Here is a 13,843-nt window from a genome sequence, read left to right as displayed (position 1 = left end):
GAACTGAGGGAGGCTTATATAGCAGTTCTTGTCAGAACTGAGCTAATCATATAAGTACTATAATTCTGTAAGTAATCCCAGTTACACTTTAAAAACTTTAAATCAAAGATTTTCTGCTTCACTGGTTCTGCTAGCAGACAAGGGGTGTGACCAAAAACAGCAGAAATAAGCTAACCCTTTTCTCCCTGGGGTTTGGGAGTTGCATAGTAGAGAGGCAAAAGAGCTCTTTTTTCAGGCAGAGGTTTCTTGCTTTTGATTATCTTCAAAGAAATTAACATAAGCTTAAGGGCTAAAGGATTCCGGTAAAAAAAAGGCAAAACTCATATCATTCTGGTACTTGAGAAAAAGAAATTAAAATAAACTTGAGGTTCAGTCTTTGACAGCAAATTGTTAAGTGTCTGCCAGAGGAGGGCAATGCTGTGGCCCCTCCAGTTAGAAGGGATGTGAGTCCAGCCCAGTGGCAGTGAGTCAGGATGCATCATCCTTCCCGGAGGAAAGTGTGCAAATTACAGAGAAGGCGGATTGCAAATGTTTTGTTATTTCAGTTAAATGGTTTTGTAATACTTTGTGGACAACTTATTGCAACCTTTCAGTACCTAACAGGGGGCGAATAAAAAAGATGGAGAGAGACTTTCTACCAGGGCCTGTACTGATGGGACAAGTGGTAATGGTTTTAAACTGAAAGAGTGTAGGTTTAGATTAGCTGTCAGGAGGAGATTTACTGTGAGGGTAGTGAGGCTCTATAACAGGTTGCCCAGAGAAGCTGTGGATGTCTGGAAGTGTTCAAGGCCAGGTTGGATGGGGCTGAGTAACTTGGTCTAGGGGAAGGTGTCCTGTCCATGGAAGGAGAGATGGAACTAGGTGATCCTTAGTATGCTTTCTATCCTAGAGCATTCTGTGATCCAATGATTCTGTCTGATCTGTTTTCTTTTAGATGAATCAGAGCTATGTAAATACACAATTGAAAATCCAGAAGAAAAGAGATACACTGTGAAACACCTGATGCCAAACACAAAATACAAAATAGTGGTTAAAGCATTTACAGGTGGAGGAGAGACTCCCATTGTTAACTTTAGATACATAGATACACCATATAACTGTGAGTACTGGTTATGAATACTATCCCCTAGCAGAAGGATGGGGTGATTTAAAATGTTGTAATTAGCTTCCTTTCTTAAGGGAAAACATTTAATTCAATGCAACCTTCACTTAAGAAAGAATCCAACTGAGAAATGATATGAGCATACCAACATGCTATTTTGATACTTCTAAGTAGAAAGGATTTTTTCTAAATTTTAGAATGAACCTAATTTACATCTTTATTTAAGTCTTATATCCTTCTGGGAAATAGCTCAATATATGCACATTTGCATGCCTAGTGAGTCCTGTTTGTTAGAACTCACTGAAGAATTGTTTTTTAGATTTAACTGGTTTTCTGATATAGGGAAAAATGTACAGATTTGTGTGCAAACAGGTAATTCCTGTATGGACACTTGAACTTGTGATGTTGTAATGTAATTCTTACTCCATCAGTCTTTAAAACTGTTGCCAAGTTCACTCCTTCATAAGTCAGTACAGCAGGGTTGTTGGCATGGGCACAGTAGTTTGCTAACTGGGCAGATTTGATCACCAGAGCAGAAGAGGAAATCACTTGCCCATAACTTTTTCCCTTGAAAATACCAGTCAGCATGGTTGTGAAACTTAGGATCCAAACTAGAGATGCCTGGTTTTGAAAAACTTGTTGGGTTTGGAGATGAAGGGGAAGGGCAGCCTCAGTTGTTTGTGAACAGCATAGCCCGAGGCTGTCTTCCAGCTAGAAGGAAATACTGAGATCAATATCAGCATAAATCTAGGAAACTTGAACACTTGAGTGGTGTTTTTCTTGCTGTAGTCAGTCCAGAATGGAAGTATAGATGTTGTTCATGTCTCGCAGTAAAAGTCTGTCTTCTTTGTGAGTCTGGGAGAAAACCTGAAACAATACTTAAGTGAGGTTATCATTGCCTTCCTTTTGAAAATTATTCTTACAGCTAAGGTGCCAATATGAGAGCAAATAAAAAGTAATCTAGTTATAGTTCCATTCTGGTAAAGGGAGTCAAGGTCTAAAGGCTTACAGAGTTATCCCAGAAATTCTAGCCAAGCTAACTTGCAACCATGGACCACACAGTTTTACTGTTGAGTTAGTGGTAGGCATCCCACAAGACTTGATGTTATATTTTCCCAGAAATTCAAGCTATACTGACTTTAACATGAGAGAAATTAAAACCAAAATTTTAAAGTATTTTTCTTCCACAGCCAACATGCTGTACTTCATATTCCTGCTAGTGATAGTTCCAACCCTAGTAGCAGCTATATGCCACTGGAAGATGAAATGGTAAGTTGTAATGCATGTTTCTGTTGTAGACAGAGAATATTACTAATCTAATTCATGAACCCCTGCTGCAGCTTTTTGCTTCCAGCCCATTGCAAGGCCTCATTCATTTCTTCCTTTGGCTGTCTGATTGTGTGGATGTTTTAAGTATTTGGCTTGTGGTGTTTCTAAGACACTGGTCATCTGCTGCTGTGCCTGTGCACATCTGTGGGTGGCTTCTGCTGGTAGAGTATGCTTTTATAAGAGAACAAAAATGTCATTTGCTTTGATCTTATTTCCAGTGTGAGGGAGTGGTGTTGTCCTGTAATACCTAGTCCTAACAAGAGCAAAGTGCTGTCATTCAAAGAGTTTAAGGTAAGATCAGTGAAAATATGGAGTTTTTAATTTGTCCATTCTTTGCTTAGGAGATTAAAAAAAACATATTCTTGTGTTGACTGCATTTAAAAATTAACATCTTGTCAGTTTTTGTGTTGACTGCATTTAATCATTATACACAAATTAACAAAGTTTAATATTACCATTTAGTGGAAAACTCTCCTTTTGACATTCATGCAACTCTGCAATGACCAGCTTATATTGAAGTCTGTTACTTCAAAAAGAAAATGCACAACTGGAGAATAAATGAAATCTTTTGATCAGCAGGTGATTCCTCCACTGTTACTGTTCAAACCCCTGCTCTGTCTGAACTCAACAGCCCAGAGGATCCTGGGCTTCCCTGCAGCCCGGGAGCTGTGTCTGCCCCAATGCCCTGCAGGGCCGTGCACTTGCTGGCCCTGGGAGCATGCAGGGGGTTCTGCCAGGCACTGCCAGACCTGGCTGGGAGAACAGGATTGGCAAAAGGCCTTCAGCTTCTTCTGCAGCCCTTTTGAACCGGGAGCTGCTGCTTCTGTGCTGAGTTCAGGTGGCTCCAAAGCCTTTGCCCTGGCATAGGTGGAGCTGCTGGTGTTCACTGAACAGCAGCACGAGAGTGAGAAGTACACCTAACAGCCACTGCTGCTATCTTCCAGTTGTTTCTGCCTCAAACTACAACCAGCACACATCAAACACCTGGCAAAGTCTTTAAAGTACAGGGACATGGTTCCCTCCTCAATACCGTCATCATGAATTTACTTAAAAAAGAAATTTCTAAATAAATAATCTGATAAATTTCACCTAAAATACATCTTCCGTTGAACATCCTCTATGTAGGTTTTCCTTCAAATTAATTTATTTGAAAAGTGCAAACTAAAAAACACTGTGTAGGAATTTTAGAATTCTTTAAAGTGATCACTCTCTTTTCTCTACTCTAGGCTTCTTTCATTGAGTAGTTTTTTTGTTTAATGATTCTCTTGCAGATTGATTCTGAGAAAGTGCTGAAGATAAATGACTGCCTTCCTGACATGCTAGCCATGGACAGTAATGCTGAAGCTCATAAATTGCACCCTGTTACCTGGAGCCCGTTATCTTCAACACCAACTGAAGATAAGATTGATGGTCACAATTCTTCCTGGATTTACCCTAGTGAAAATGTAGCAGGGGACTTTCCACCCACAGGTACACCTCAAACTCATACTTGTTTTGAGAATTTTGCTTATTCTTCTCCACTTGAGGCTGAATCTGATCCCTGCCAAATGCCAGAGACACTGGAAACGGGCAAGACAAATCAGGCAGTGGTGCTATACCAGCCACAATGCTATATAGATATTTTTCATGAGGATGCAGCCTCAACCACCAGAGAAACAGGTGAGAGAAAGAGCAGTCTGAAATACATCTCTCAAACAGATGTGTGCTGGCTGGGGGGGAGGCTTTGATGTTCTGTCCTCCAGTGAGTCCACCCAGTGTTTGGCTACACACTATAAATGAGAATTTCTAAAGCCACAACTTCTTGTGATTAGGGCTCTCACAGGCCCAGATGCCTGACTTCCATTAATAAAGGCAAAGCTGTTGTTCCTGAACTAGTTTTGAGTACTGATTTGCACAGGAATCATGTGTGTTACGGTTCCACTACAACTTATGGGCATTAGATGAGATTTATAGTGGTTTGTGGCTTGTATTATGCAGCACATTACATCACAGCAATCTGTCACAGGCTGATGCAGAGAACTGCAGAGATTAAACTATTCATAAAGTGGAGGAGCAAATGAAACAAGGGGGAAGGTTGTGCTGCTCAAGGAGTGTATTTCTCTTGCAATGTTCTGTGTACTCTGGCCACCCCAGCTAGTGGATACTGTGCTGCTAGGCATGGAGCATTACCCAGTCATTTTGGGGGCTGGATTGTATTTTATGTCTCTCCAACGATGTAAGGAATCATTGTAGAAGTGTTACCTGCACACAGTGTGGCTCATTCCTAGAAGATTTGAAGGAACTTTGGCTTCCCCAGGAGTGCTGTCCAGAGCACCCAAATCCACTAATCATCCTTTTACTTCCCCTGTGTCCCAATTACACTTGATGTGTGAAAGAGCACAGAAAAAAGATTTTCATAGGGAAGACCCTTGCTTCCATTCCTTGTAACTGGGGCTCCTCATACCTCTGCCTTCTCTGCCTAAAGCCCCTTTAAAAGAGACATAGGGAGTTGGGTGGAAAGGAGTTAATTTTCCAGAAGGACGGAGGTGGTACTACATGGGGTGGTCTCTGCTGGTGCACATGAACTGATCTTTTTGCATTGACCCCTGTACTTCCATAGCCCCAACCAACCAAGCAACCAGACAGGCTGGTAAGAAGCACAGGTGTATGAATCCCATTGTGAAGGACATCATATTCAGGCTGCATACATCTAGATCTCCCAACACTACTTCTGCATTTGTTAAAAAAACAAAATAAAAAAAATACTTATTGTAACACTCAGAATCCCTACAGTAGACAGCAGCCTTTCATTTTCATTTCAGGAAATTGTACATTTGTAATGAAGCAGCAGAGTTGGAATTGTAGCTGAAAGTCTTGTCAGATTTACCTCAGTGCACAAGGGACCCTTTGGTTTTATGCTGTTTGGAATCTGTAACAAAGAGATGGTTTCAACTTAAGAGCACAGCATAGGCAATTTTCAAAGGTGAAATAAATAAAGGGTGTCTGACAATTTGATGTTCAGCTTGTTTGCTAAAATGTAGTAACTTGCCTTCCCTGTGTTTAACTAGCTAATCTCACTCCTAGAAACCAAGCCAGTTGCAGACAGAGTGAGTTCTGATACTGAACGACATCACGTTTTTATACTGTTGCTTACAGATATTGTTATAATGTCACAAGCCATGTTGCAACAGGAAAACCAGTAAGGCCTTGCACAGCCTGTGGGCTGAGACAAGCACTGCCTGCAGAGATAGAAGGAAAAGGGGAGGTACAAAAATACAGACACAGAGATGGGTGCACATGGTTGGAGGCGTTCAGTGCAAACCCTACCACATCCATCCGTGTGCTGTGCACAGGTGCAGGTGGCTCACAGACTTGAGAGGGACAGAAGAGTTTGCAGCATGGTCCTTCCTTCCAGCCTCCAGCCAGCCAAGTAAGGAAACACAGCCGGACACCTTCTGCTGAAGGGCAAGAGAACAGGGAGGGTAAGGGAGAAGGCTGATTTGACAGATTAACATCCCAGGGAAACTTCTCCCTTTATCTTAGTCTCTTTGAGTAACAATGCATGTGAAAGCTTGATTCCACAGTATCTTCACAGCTTGGAACATTTGCTTCTCCAGAAAGCTTCATCACATTGTATGTGCTTGTGTAGATTAAAAGATTTACTGCTGGAAAAAAGGCCAGTAAGAGAGCTGCTGTGTCACAACCAATACAAAACTTCTGAGCTGTACATTTCAGAAAAAGGTGTATTTATTCTAAAATGTTGAAGAGCAATCCTAAATCAAGAGTTATGTACTAAGGAATTCAGATATAGATGTCAGTCAAAGAAATCAGTGTATCGTACAAAGCATTTTAAATTTTGACGTTGCTGCAGTTCCTCCTGCCAGGGGGACAGCTGCAACCTGGCACAACTCCCAGCTGTGAAAAGCTGCTGTCACTGAGGCCTGGCTGCAGCAGTTCCACCCAGGAAGTAAAGGCAGGGCTTTGTGGCTTTAGCCAGTGGTGCCTTCCTGATGATGGGGTGAGACACATGGGCCTGGCTGAGGTCTCACCTCTCAATACCCTGCCTGTTCCCAGGGACATCTTCCTGCTCTGATGAAATTCCATTACCTGGGCGCAGTGACACACTTGACCACATTCCAAATCACTAGCTGAGGGTAGAAGCCGGCTCCTCTTTCCCTATAAATCCTTCTGCTTCCTGGCTCCAGTGGGTGGTGCTTTGTGGAACCTCCTGAGCATAAAAAGCACACAGATGGAGGATTCCAGGAAGGATAATGCCTCTGTGCCAGTCAAAGGGCACAGTCTGGGCACCAGAACTGAAGATTAGAGAAGTATTTTGGCATATGTGGAGAAGTGTGTATAATTTTTATATATTAAAACATCTGTCTTGCATTAATGGTTGAATGAGTTCAAAACTGTAATCCTCTCCTTTTTTTTTGTTCATAATGCAACTTTCACAGCTGTTGTTGAAATGTGAATACCTAAACTATCACATAATTAAACATCATTCTCAGTATGTTAAATTTTTAAAATAAAAATGGTGTGTGAACTATTAAAGAGTCTCTGTGTCTTATAAAGCATTAATGTAATTTTTTTTTTGCCAGAAAATTTTATTTGGGAAGCTTCTGATTGTTCTAGTTAACTAATAACTTGCAAATATGCATTAAATTCCAATCCCTTTCTAATGCTGAGAGTTACATAGGAGACCAGAACAACTATAAGAAGTTTAAGTACATTTTATTAACAACGCATCCCTTTGATAAGACTACGCTTCAGGAGGCCTTTAATGCTCATTGACATGAACTGTACATGGTATACAAAAAAAAAAAAGAAAAAAAAAGGAAAAAAGAAAAAGAAAAAAGGAAAACACAAAAAAAAATCAAGGTGGGCAATACCATTTTGGGACAAGCCTCTGTTTAAATTATACACAGCTCAATGCAATATTTTTACGTAAAATATATAAATACTTTTTCTTTCTATGTTACAGGTATACAATATAAATCAGATTTCAATGTTTGTTCAGTGACCTACAAACACTAGAACCTCCAAATATGTAGCAGCGTTTTACTAAACAAAAAAATGACCACACAGGACAGGGAGAATAAGTATTGAGATTTTTCTTGATCCCTTCCCTCAGATCAGAATGATTAATTTAGGTAATGTCTTGTAATGCAGTTTCAGGGATGCTGACAGCCCAGTATTGGAACAATTTTTCAATTAGATTTACAAAGTAAATTTGAAGGAACTTTTTTCCCCTTTAGACATAGCATCTTGTGCTGAAACACCCTATTCAGTGGCAAAATTATTTTACATTTTTTTGGCATAAATTACATTTTGCAAGTAAAATAGCGTATTTGAAAAAGCAACTCAAGCGAAATACGCAGTTTCCACATGCTGTGGCATTGTTGTCCATCTACGCTACAAAAATAACCCAAAGAAAATCCATATTCGTTAGTGACTATAAATCTGTTTAAAACAAAACTACCCAGGAACTATTGTGAGTTAAACAAAAACCAAGGAGACTGGAGACCTCCAGAAAAAAAAAAACCATGCTGGTTTCCAGCATGTCTTCAAAAGTCTTGTGCCGTTTTAAGATTTTGCTCTCCCATTGTATACCTTTCATAAGGACACAGTAACACAAGTGTGACTTAAAAAAAATGTTGCTGGACCTGCTTCCACATGGCTCCAGAGCAGCTCAGAGCAGGACTGCAGGGAGGTGAGCGGGACCTCAGAGCCTGGTGAGAATTCCACCACTGCGACTGCTGCACCTGAGCTCACGTTTGCTTACGAGCTTCGCCAGCTTCCTGCTGCCCAAACTAGACCAAGTCCAAGGCACAGACTACAAAGCAGCAACTCCTCCATCCCTCACCAGGTTTTGGTTACAGTGTATTTCTCCTGAACAGCTACCTTACTCTTCAGACACCTAGGAGAGGCACTTTGGTTTTGTTTTCAGTCTCACTGCAAACCACAACTCTTCTTTCCAGACCACTAAGTACGTTTCAAAGTGAAATCAGAAAGACAAGCAGGATTCTCACAGGTGCCTTAAATGTTTATAAGGGCAGCTTACCTCAGTGTGCTGAGCCACTGCACCCAAAACTAGTGAATGAAAAACCCACCACCACCCCGCAGAGAGAGTATGTTTAGGGTATGTTTGTCAGACGTCAGCCAAGTAAGAGCTGTCAGATGAGCAAAGGCAACTGTTTCAAGCACAACATGCCAGGGGGCCCACATATAAGTTGGGAACTTCAAAGCCTAATCATCTCCAGCTCAAGTGATGTCCACAACAGCTGGGAGTGTTCTGCATATCTGAATTTCAGAGAGGTGAAAAGTTCTCCTTCACCAAAAGGAGACACTGAGCCCCTAGCCTCGTCCTCCTTCCCTCGGCGGAGAGGACCGGGCCCTTGTGGAGGTGCCTGGCTGCAGGGCAGTCAGCTCTCTGCTCTTTGGAAAGGGCCCCCCTTTCCCCTACCTGCCTGTAAGAGCAGGCCAAGAGACATCAGGCAGCTGCTGCTAATTGTGACTGGTTCCACAAGCAGCCTCTCCTTCCTGGAGCAGCTCCTGCCTCTGAGCTGTGAGTTCCTGAAGAGTTTTCTTGGCCACAGCAACCGAACTGCATTTGTATACAGTGTTAAGTGAATGCTACACACGTTGCCGTTTATTGAGCATTATCACCAATCACTCAGACTGGAAATATAAAAAGCGGGTGGTCTGTCAGCTTCCCTAGGAGAAGTGGAAGAGATTTTTTATTAGGGCTAATGTAAGCACAATCATTATTTACTACAGCTTTCTTTTGAAGTTTCTCATGATACAAATAAAAACCCAAAATAAGGACTCTAAAAGGGACATTAAAAAAAAAAAAGAGAACTATAAAATTAGAAATTCACAGTTTATAACTAAGCCAATACAAATTTCCTTCACTAACAGTATCCCCTTCATCTGCCAATTAAAGTGAAACATCAATGTGAGCTTAATGTCAGTGTGTAAATTAATTTTCTAGAAATGTATGTTATGTACAATACAGACTTAACATCCTTGATGCGTACTTGTTGAAATCTACTGACACTCATACACTTTCAGAAGAAAAATCACGCTTTATAACTGAATTTGCAGCCATGATTTTTTATGTCAAGTTTCTGTTGTCACGGATCCCCACACAAGCGCGTTATTCGGAACACATGAGCATTTCAGGATGGAGATTCTTTCAAAAGTATATTTGCTTACCTTTCTATAATCAGAGGCCTTCCTATGATGCTTTCTACATTAAGTGCTATGGGTTAAAACTTAAGAAATGAAGAGAGGTGGGTTTTTTAAATACAGGTGATAAACTTGTTTATTTTGCCTTAACTGCAGAAAAATAACATGGAGTTGTTTGATGTAACCCCATTTAGTTATTAAAACAAATCTCTTCTACTCTAGCCTAACTGAGGTAGTGTTTGAAACTACTGTATAACATACGCTATCCCCATTTGTGGGAAAACTACATTATTTTCCTTTGGAGTTTATACCACTATTTGGTCTACTGTGATTGACATTTTGGTTTTACAGAAGCATTTATTTCTCATGGCCAGAAGTCCAATAGTTACTGGTGTGGTGTGTTTTCTAAACATTTCAAACATGTCTTGCCACACTGATGTATTATTTATGTCAATGACCACAGAATAGTTCAATCAGTTTGTTTTTGCTCCTTTCAGTGGGAACTCATGAAAAGATAATCTTAGGAACTAAATTTGACTATGAGCAGCAACTTACAGTCTGCTTTACCAGAACCTGATGGTACGCAGTGCACATAAGAATTCAGTGAAGTGATAGCTGCAAAGCAGTGCTTATGTGACATCATGAAATTTCCAATAAGAACAAAGAAATTCTACATTTCACTAGGAACTGTGTGTTACTGTTCACAGGACTACTTATTGAAATCTCCAGTAGCATAGCTAGTAAGAACAGAGATATGAGCATCAGGATAAATTTCACTTAAGTATTAATCTGACAATTATAAAAAATGGTAGGAGTGAATGGATAAAAATACGTTCTACTTAGTACAGTCCAGCTGAATTATTCACCTATATCAAAATCAAAGGGTAATCCCCTCTATTACAGGCATTCTAACAAAGGTGGCCATGCTACTGTATATACACATTTGCATATATATACGACCTTTATATAAAGGCTTCTGAATCTTTAGATCCATGATAAAAGTGACAGGGATTCCTACTTTTTTTTTTTTTTAGCTTGCACTTACTAGTTTAGAAACGGCACTAGTAACATGATAGAGGCAACTACTCCAATCATTACCAGTCACTGTATCATTTAACTTTTGCAACAAGTCTTAAATACCAGTATAAAATTATAAGTACAGCTGCTCCAAAATTTGTTACTTAAGGCTTTTCACTACAATTATTAGTACTATCTGATGCTTGATCACTAATCCATTGAAAATTCAAATAAACCTTTGTTTTTATAAAAAGCTGTTTCCGTGGAACTTGGAAAACACTCATACTTAAGTCTCCTCACAAAACCTACAATGATTAAATGTTTTCAAGTTCAGTTTATACAATATTTGCTTATCTGATACAAATCATGCGTTTTAAAGGATTGTAGTTGAGTAAGACCCACATTTGTACTATATGAGCATGAGTGTAGAAACTGCAAACACATGCATAGTATTCAGGGAAAACAATCTGATTTCAGCATTTTAAGTTTTAAATGACTTGTTTTGAAAATCAAATTGTAGTGAAAATCCTTAACTGGTTCAGACAAGATACATGTATGTAAATGCAATGAAATCGAAGAGACTGCTAATAAAATGTCTTAGAACTATAGCAATATTAAAATAACTTAATGAAACCTCAGATTCAGAGGCATTGCTTTCTGTCTGAAGTTACAAATCCCCAAAGTAGTGTTATAAACAGTACAAAAATCAACAGAGAAGGGCTAACATTAATCCCCTGGTGCCCACAACTACAGCATGGCTCCCCATTGCTGGCAGTGGAATGCACCCCCATCTCTCTGATTCCTGGTATCCAGGGTCTAAAAAGCAAGGCATCATTCTGCTTCTCTGGAACAGAATCGGAAGTCAATTAAAAATGTCTCTGCAAGTTGTCCTATTTCATTGTAGTTTATGGTAGAAAATGAAATGAAAACTTGTGGAGGTGTTCAGTGCTTGGCTCTTGCATATACTGGTAATTACTATTATTAAAACTAAGATAATGTCTAATAAATCCCCAAAGGGCTCAAATGACTGCCAGTAATTGGTTGAGGAAGAAAATGTTTTCAGTTCAGTCTTCAGGTACCAGTAGCTTCTGGAAGGTTTTAAAGATGATGTTCCAAACTTTTTATCCAGTCAGCGGGAGGTTGTCTGAGCATTTCAAAGTCCATATGCAGAGCACTGCCTGAGCAGAGGTCAGGACTCAGCTGATGCATCAATTACAGGCTGTTGTGTTGGTGTTGCCAAAATAGCCTCTGCCTCCTCATGCATCTGAAAGGGAAGGATGAAGTATTAATGTTGCTAGAGATTTTACTCAGGAGACATGACAAAATGGTCTCCTTTAGAATGTACCTATCTGAAAGCATCTTTTACTCAGGACATGGAATCTGCACCCAGCCAGCCAGTTTGGTACATTCAGTGCACCCTCCACTTACCTGCAAGAACTGAACATCTTGAAATAGCTCCTGAATGAACCTTCGGGATGGAAGTCGAAATGTACAGTGTGCTAGCAAGTAGGACACCTCAGAGTAAAGGCATATGTCATCAAATGCCTGGGGATACTTCTCCTTAATTCTGAACAAGACAATAAACAACATTTTGTAAGTCTTGAACAGATTTCCATTGTATCAAAAAAACCCCAAACTTTTCAATAAGATGTCATCATTAATTCTTCAATAATAGGCATTCTAAATCCCAGAACTGACACAGTAAGAATATCACAACAGACAGCATCACTTTGTACAAAACTGGAAGAAATCTAAACTAATAAGATGAAACAGAATATACAACTTGTAAGTTGTACAGAATTACTGTGATTGCTAGGCTTAAAATAACAGACTTGGAGAAGAGAAGAGTGTATCAAATAATTGGCATCTCCAAGTACAGCAGTCATAAAAATATGGAAAAAGATTAAACTAATCTTTTAAACCTATAAGCATTTTTGAAACTAAACCACACACTTTTGCATTTTCTTTTAGCAGTTGCTGGTTTCCAATGTCACTGGCCAGAAACCTACAGGTTATAACATTTAGTCTCTGAATTTATATTCCTGTATTTGAATATGTTTTAAAAATAAATTATTTTCAGGAGTTGTACTCTTGCTTAAAGTAGAGATGGGTTTCTCAAGAGATCACTTTCAGTTTGTAATTGTACTTACCTATTATTCAGCAAAAATAAAAAAGTATCTGTTTCTTTTATCAACATGCTACGCTAGGTATGTAATCACTCCAGTTGAATTACTAATTTTAAAAGGTTTGGTTGAGAGTAAAATACTAAACACAGAGCAACGATGTTAAGATTATTTGTTTACCTTCTACATTACATTCAATCCTATCTCCTGACAACTTTTGAGTAGTGAGGTTATTCACAGTCCCTGAGACCTTAAGAGAATACTTATGACTAAGTGTTGCTAAAGCATCTGTAAGGCATTGAACTTACGTCAGAAGTCCAGTTTCATGGCCCTTAGTTCCTACTGAACTGCTCAAATTGATAACTAAACGTAAGACCTCCTTCCGCAGAAGTATCCTGCATACTGGTGTGTCATCTGGGATTGACTTTACTCCTGGAAAAACAAATAAAACAGTGTGCATTTAAACAGAATTGTCTTTGACTGAGCTAGCCTGGTACAATAAGTCTGTTTACACATTCCATACACACATGAACACACATATTTATGTATGTATTCTGAGCTATCAAAAATATTTCTATTGAAATTAGAACTTAGAACACCACTATTTTCAGGACTTTAAACAGTTAACCTTTTCAAAAGTATTTCTACCATTTAAAAGAAAAATTTGCAAGATAAAGTTAGTGATATTGTTACCACTAAAGCATGTTGCAAACTGGATGAACTTCTATCAGATGGGGGGAATTAAAAAACCAACTACTTCGTAAGAAACCATCATAATTCAAAATATAATACACAAGTATATAATAAAGTCTTTCTTTACAGTAATTCAGTAATTCTTAGACCTTTTTTTTTAATTAACATCTGTAGGAAAAAAGGACAATTTGCTTGTAATGTCAGGTATTGAATAATCTGCAGAAATGCTGTATAGCAGAGGGAGAACAGTTTAAAACTATATTCTCCCACCTGGAGATGGATGATGTTTTTATTCAGATTTGTTTGTTTTTTGTCTAATAAAGAGCACTAATTTGTTGCAGTGTACATAAATGAAATATAATTTTTTCACAATGCCTAAAGTATGCTTTATTAATGATAGTCTCTAATA

At 39.1% G+C, this 13,843-nt stretch overlaps 2 protein-coding genes across 8 annotated transcripts in view; one reads left to right on the top strand and one right to left on the bottom strand.

Moving 5' to 3' along the window:
• Positions 1-6,964, top strand: part of OSMR (oncostatin M receptor) — a 31,467-nt gene extending 24,503 nt beyond the window's left edge. For 2 of the 6 annotated variants that reach the window (XM_059873840.1, XM_059873839.1), the window contains 5 exons: positions 935-1,099; positions 2,293-2,371; positions 2,650-2,722; positions 3,703-4,090; positions 6,485-6,964. In XM_059873840.1, coding sequence (XP_059729823.1) covers positions 935-1,099; positions 2,293-2,371; positions 2,650-2,722; positions 3,703-4,090; positions 6,485-6,558 — 779 coding nt within the window. In that variant the 3' untranslated portion in view covers positions 6,559-6,964. Of the gene's footprint in view, positions 1-934; positions 1,100-2,292; positions 2,372-2,649; positions 2,723-3,702 lie in introns of all 6 variants that reach the window. The other 4 variants (XM_059873843.1, XM_059873844.1, XM_059873842.1 and 1 more) reach the window with 4 other exon arrangements.
• Positions 6,965-7,127: 163 nt separating this feature from the next.
• RICTOR (RPTOR independent companion of MTOR complex 2) overlaps positions 7,128-13,843 on the bottom strand; it is a 74,335-nt gene continuing 67,619 nt past the window's right edge. For both annotated transcript variants that reach the window (XM_059873837.1, XM_059873838.1), the window contains 3 exons: positions 13,050-13,173; positions 12,047-12,185; positions 7,128-11,882 (listed from right to left, as the gene is read on the bottom strand). In XM_059873837.1, coding sequence (XP_059729820.1) covers positions 11,808-11,882; positions 12,047-12,185; positions 13,050-13,173 — 338 coding nt within the window. In that variant the 3' untranslated portion in view covers positions 7,128-11,807. The remainder of the gene's footprint in view (positions 11,883-12,046; positions 12,186-13,049; positions 13,174-13,843) is intronic.

The sequence above is a fragment of the Haemorhous mexicanus genome, chromosome Z, assembly GCF_027477595.1.
Source record: "Haemorhous mexicanus isolate bHaeMex1 chromosome Z, bHaeMex1.pri, whole genome shotgun sequence".
NCBI classification, from domain to species: domain Eukaryota; kingdom Metazoa; phylum Chordata; class Aves; order Passeriformes; family Fringillidae; genus Haemorhous; species Haemorhous mexicanus.
The sequence above is the reverse complement of the archived record's forward strand: the minus strand, read 5'-3'. Positions and strand labels throughout refer to the sequence as shown.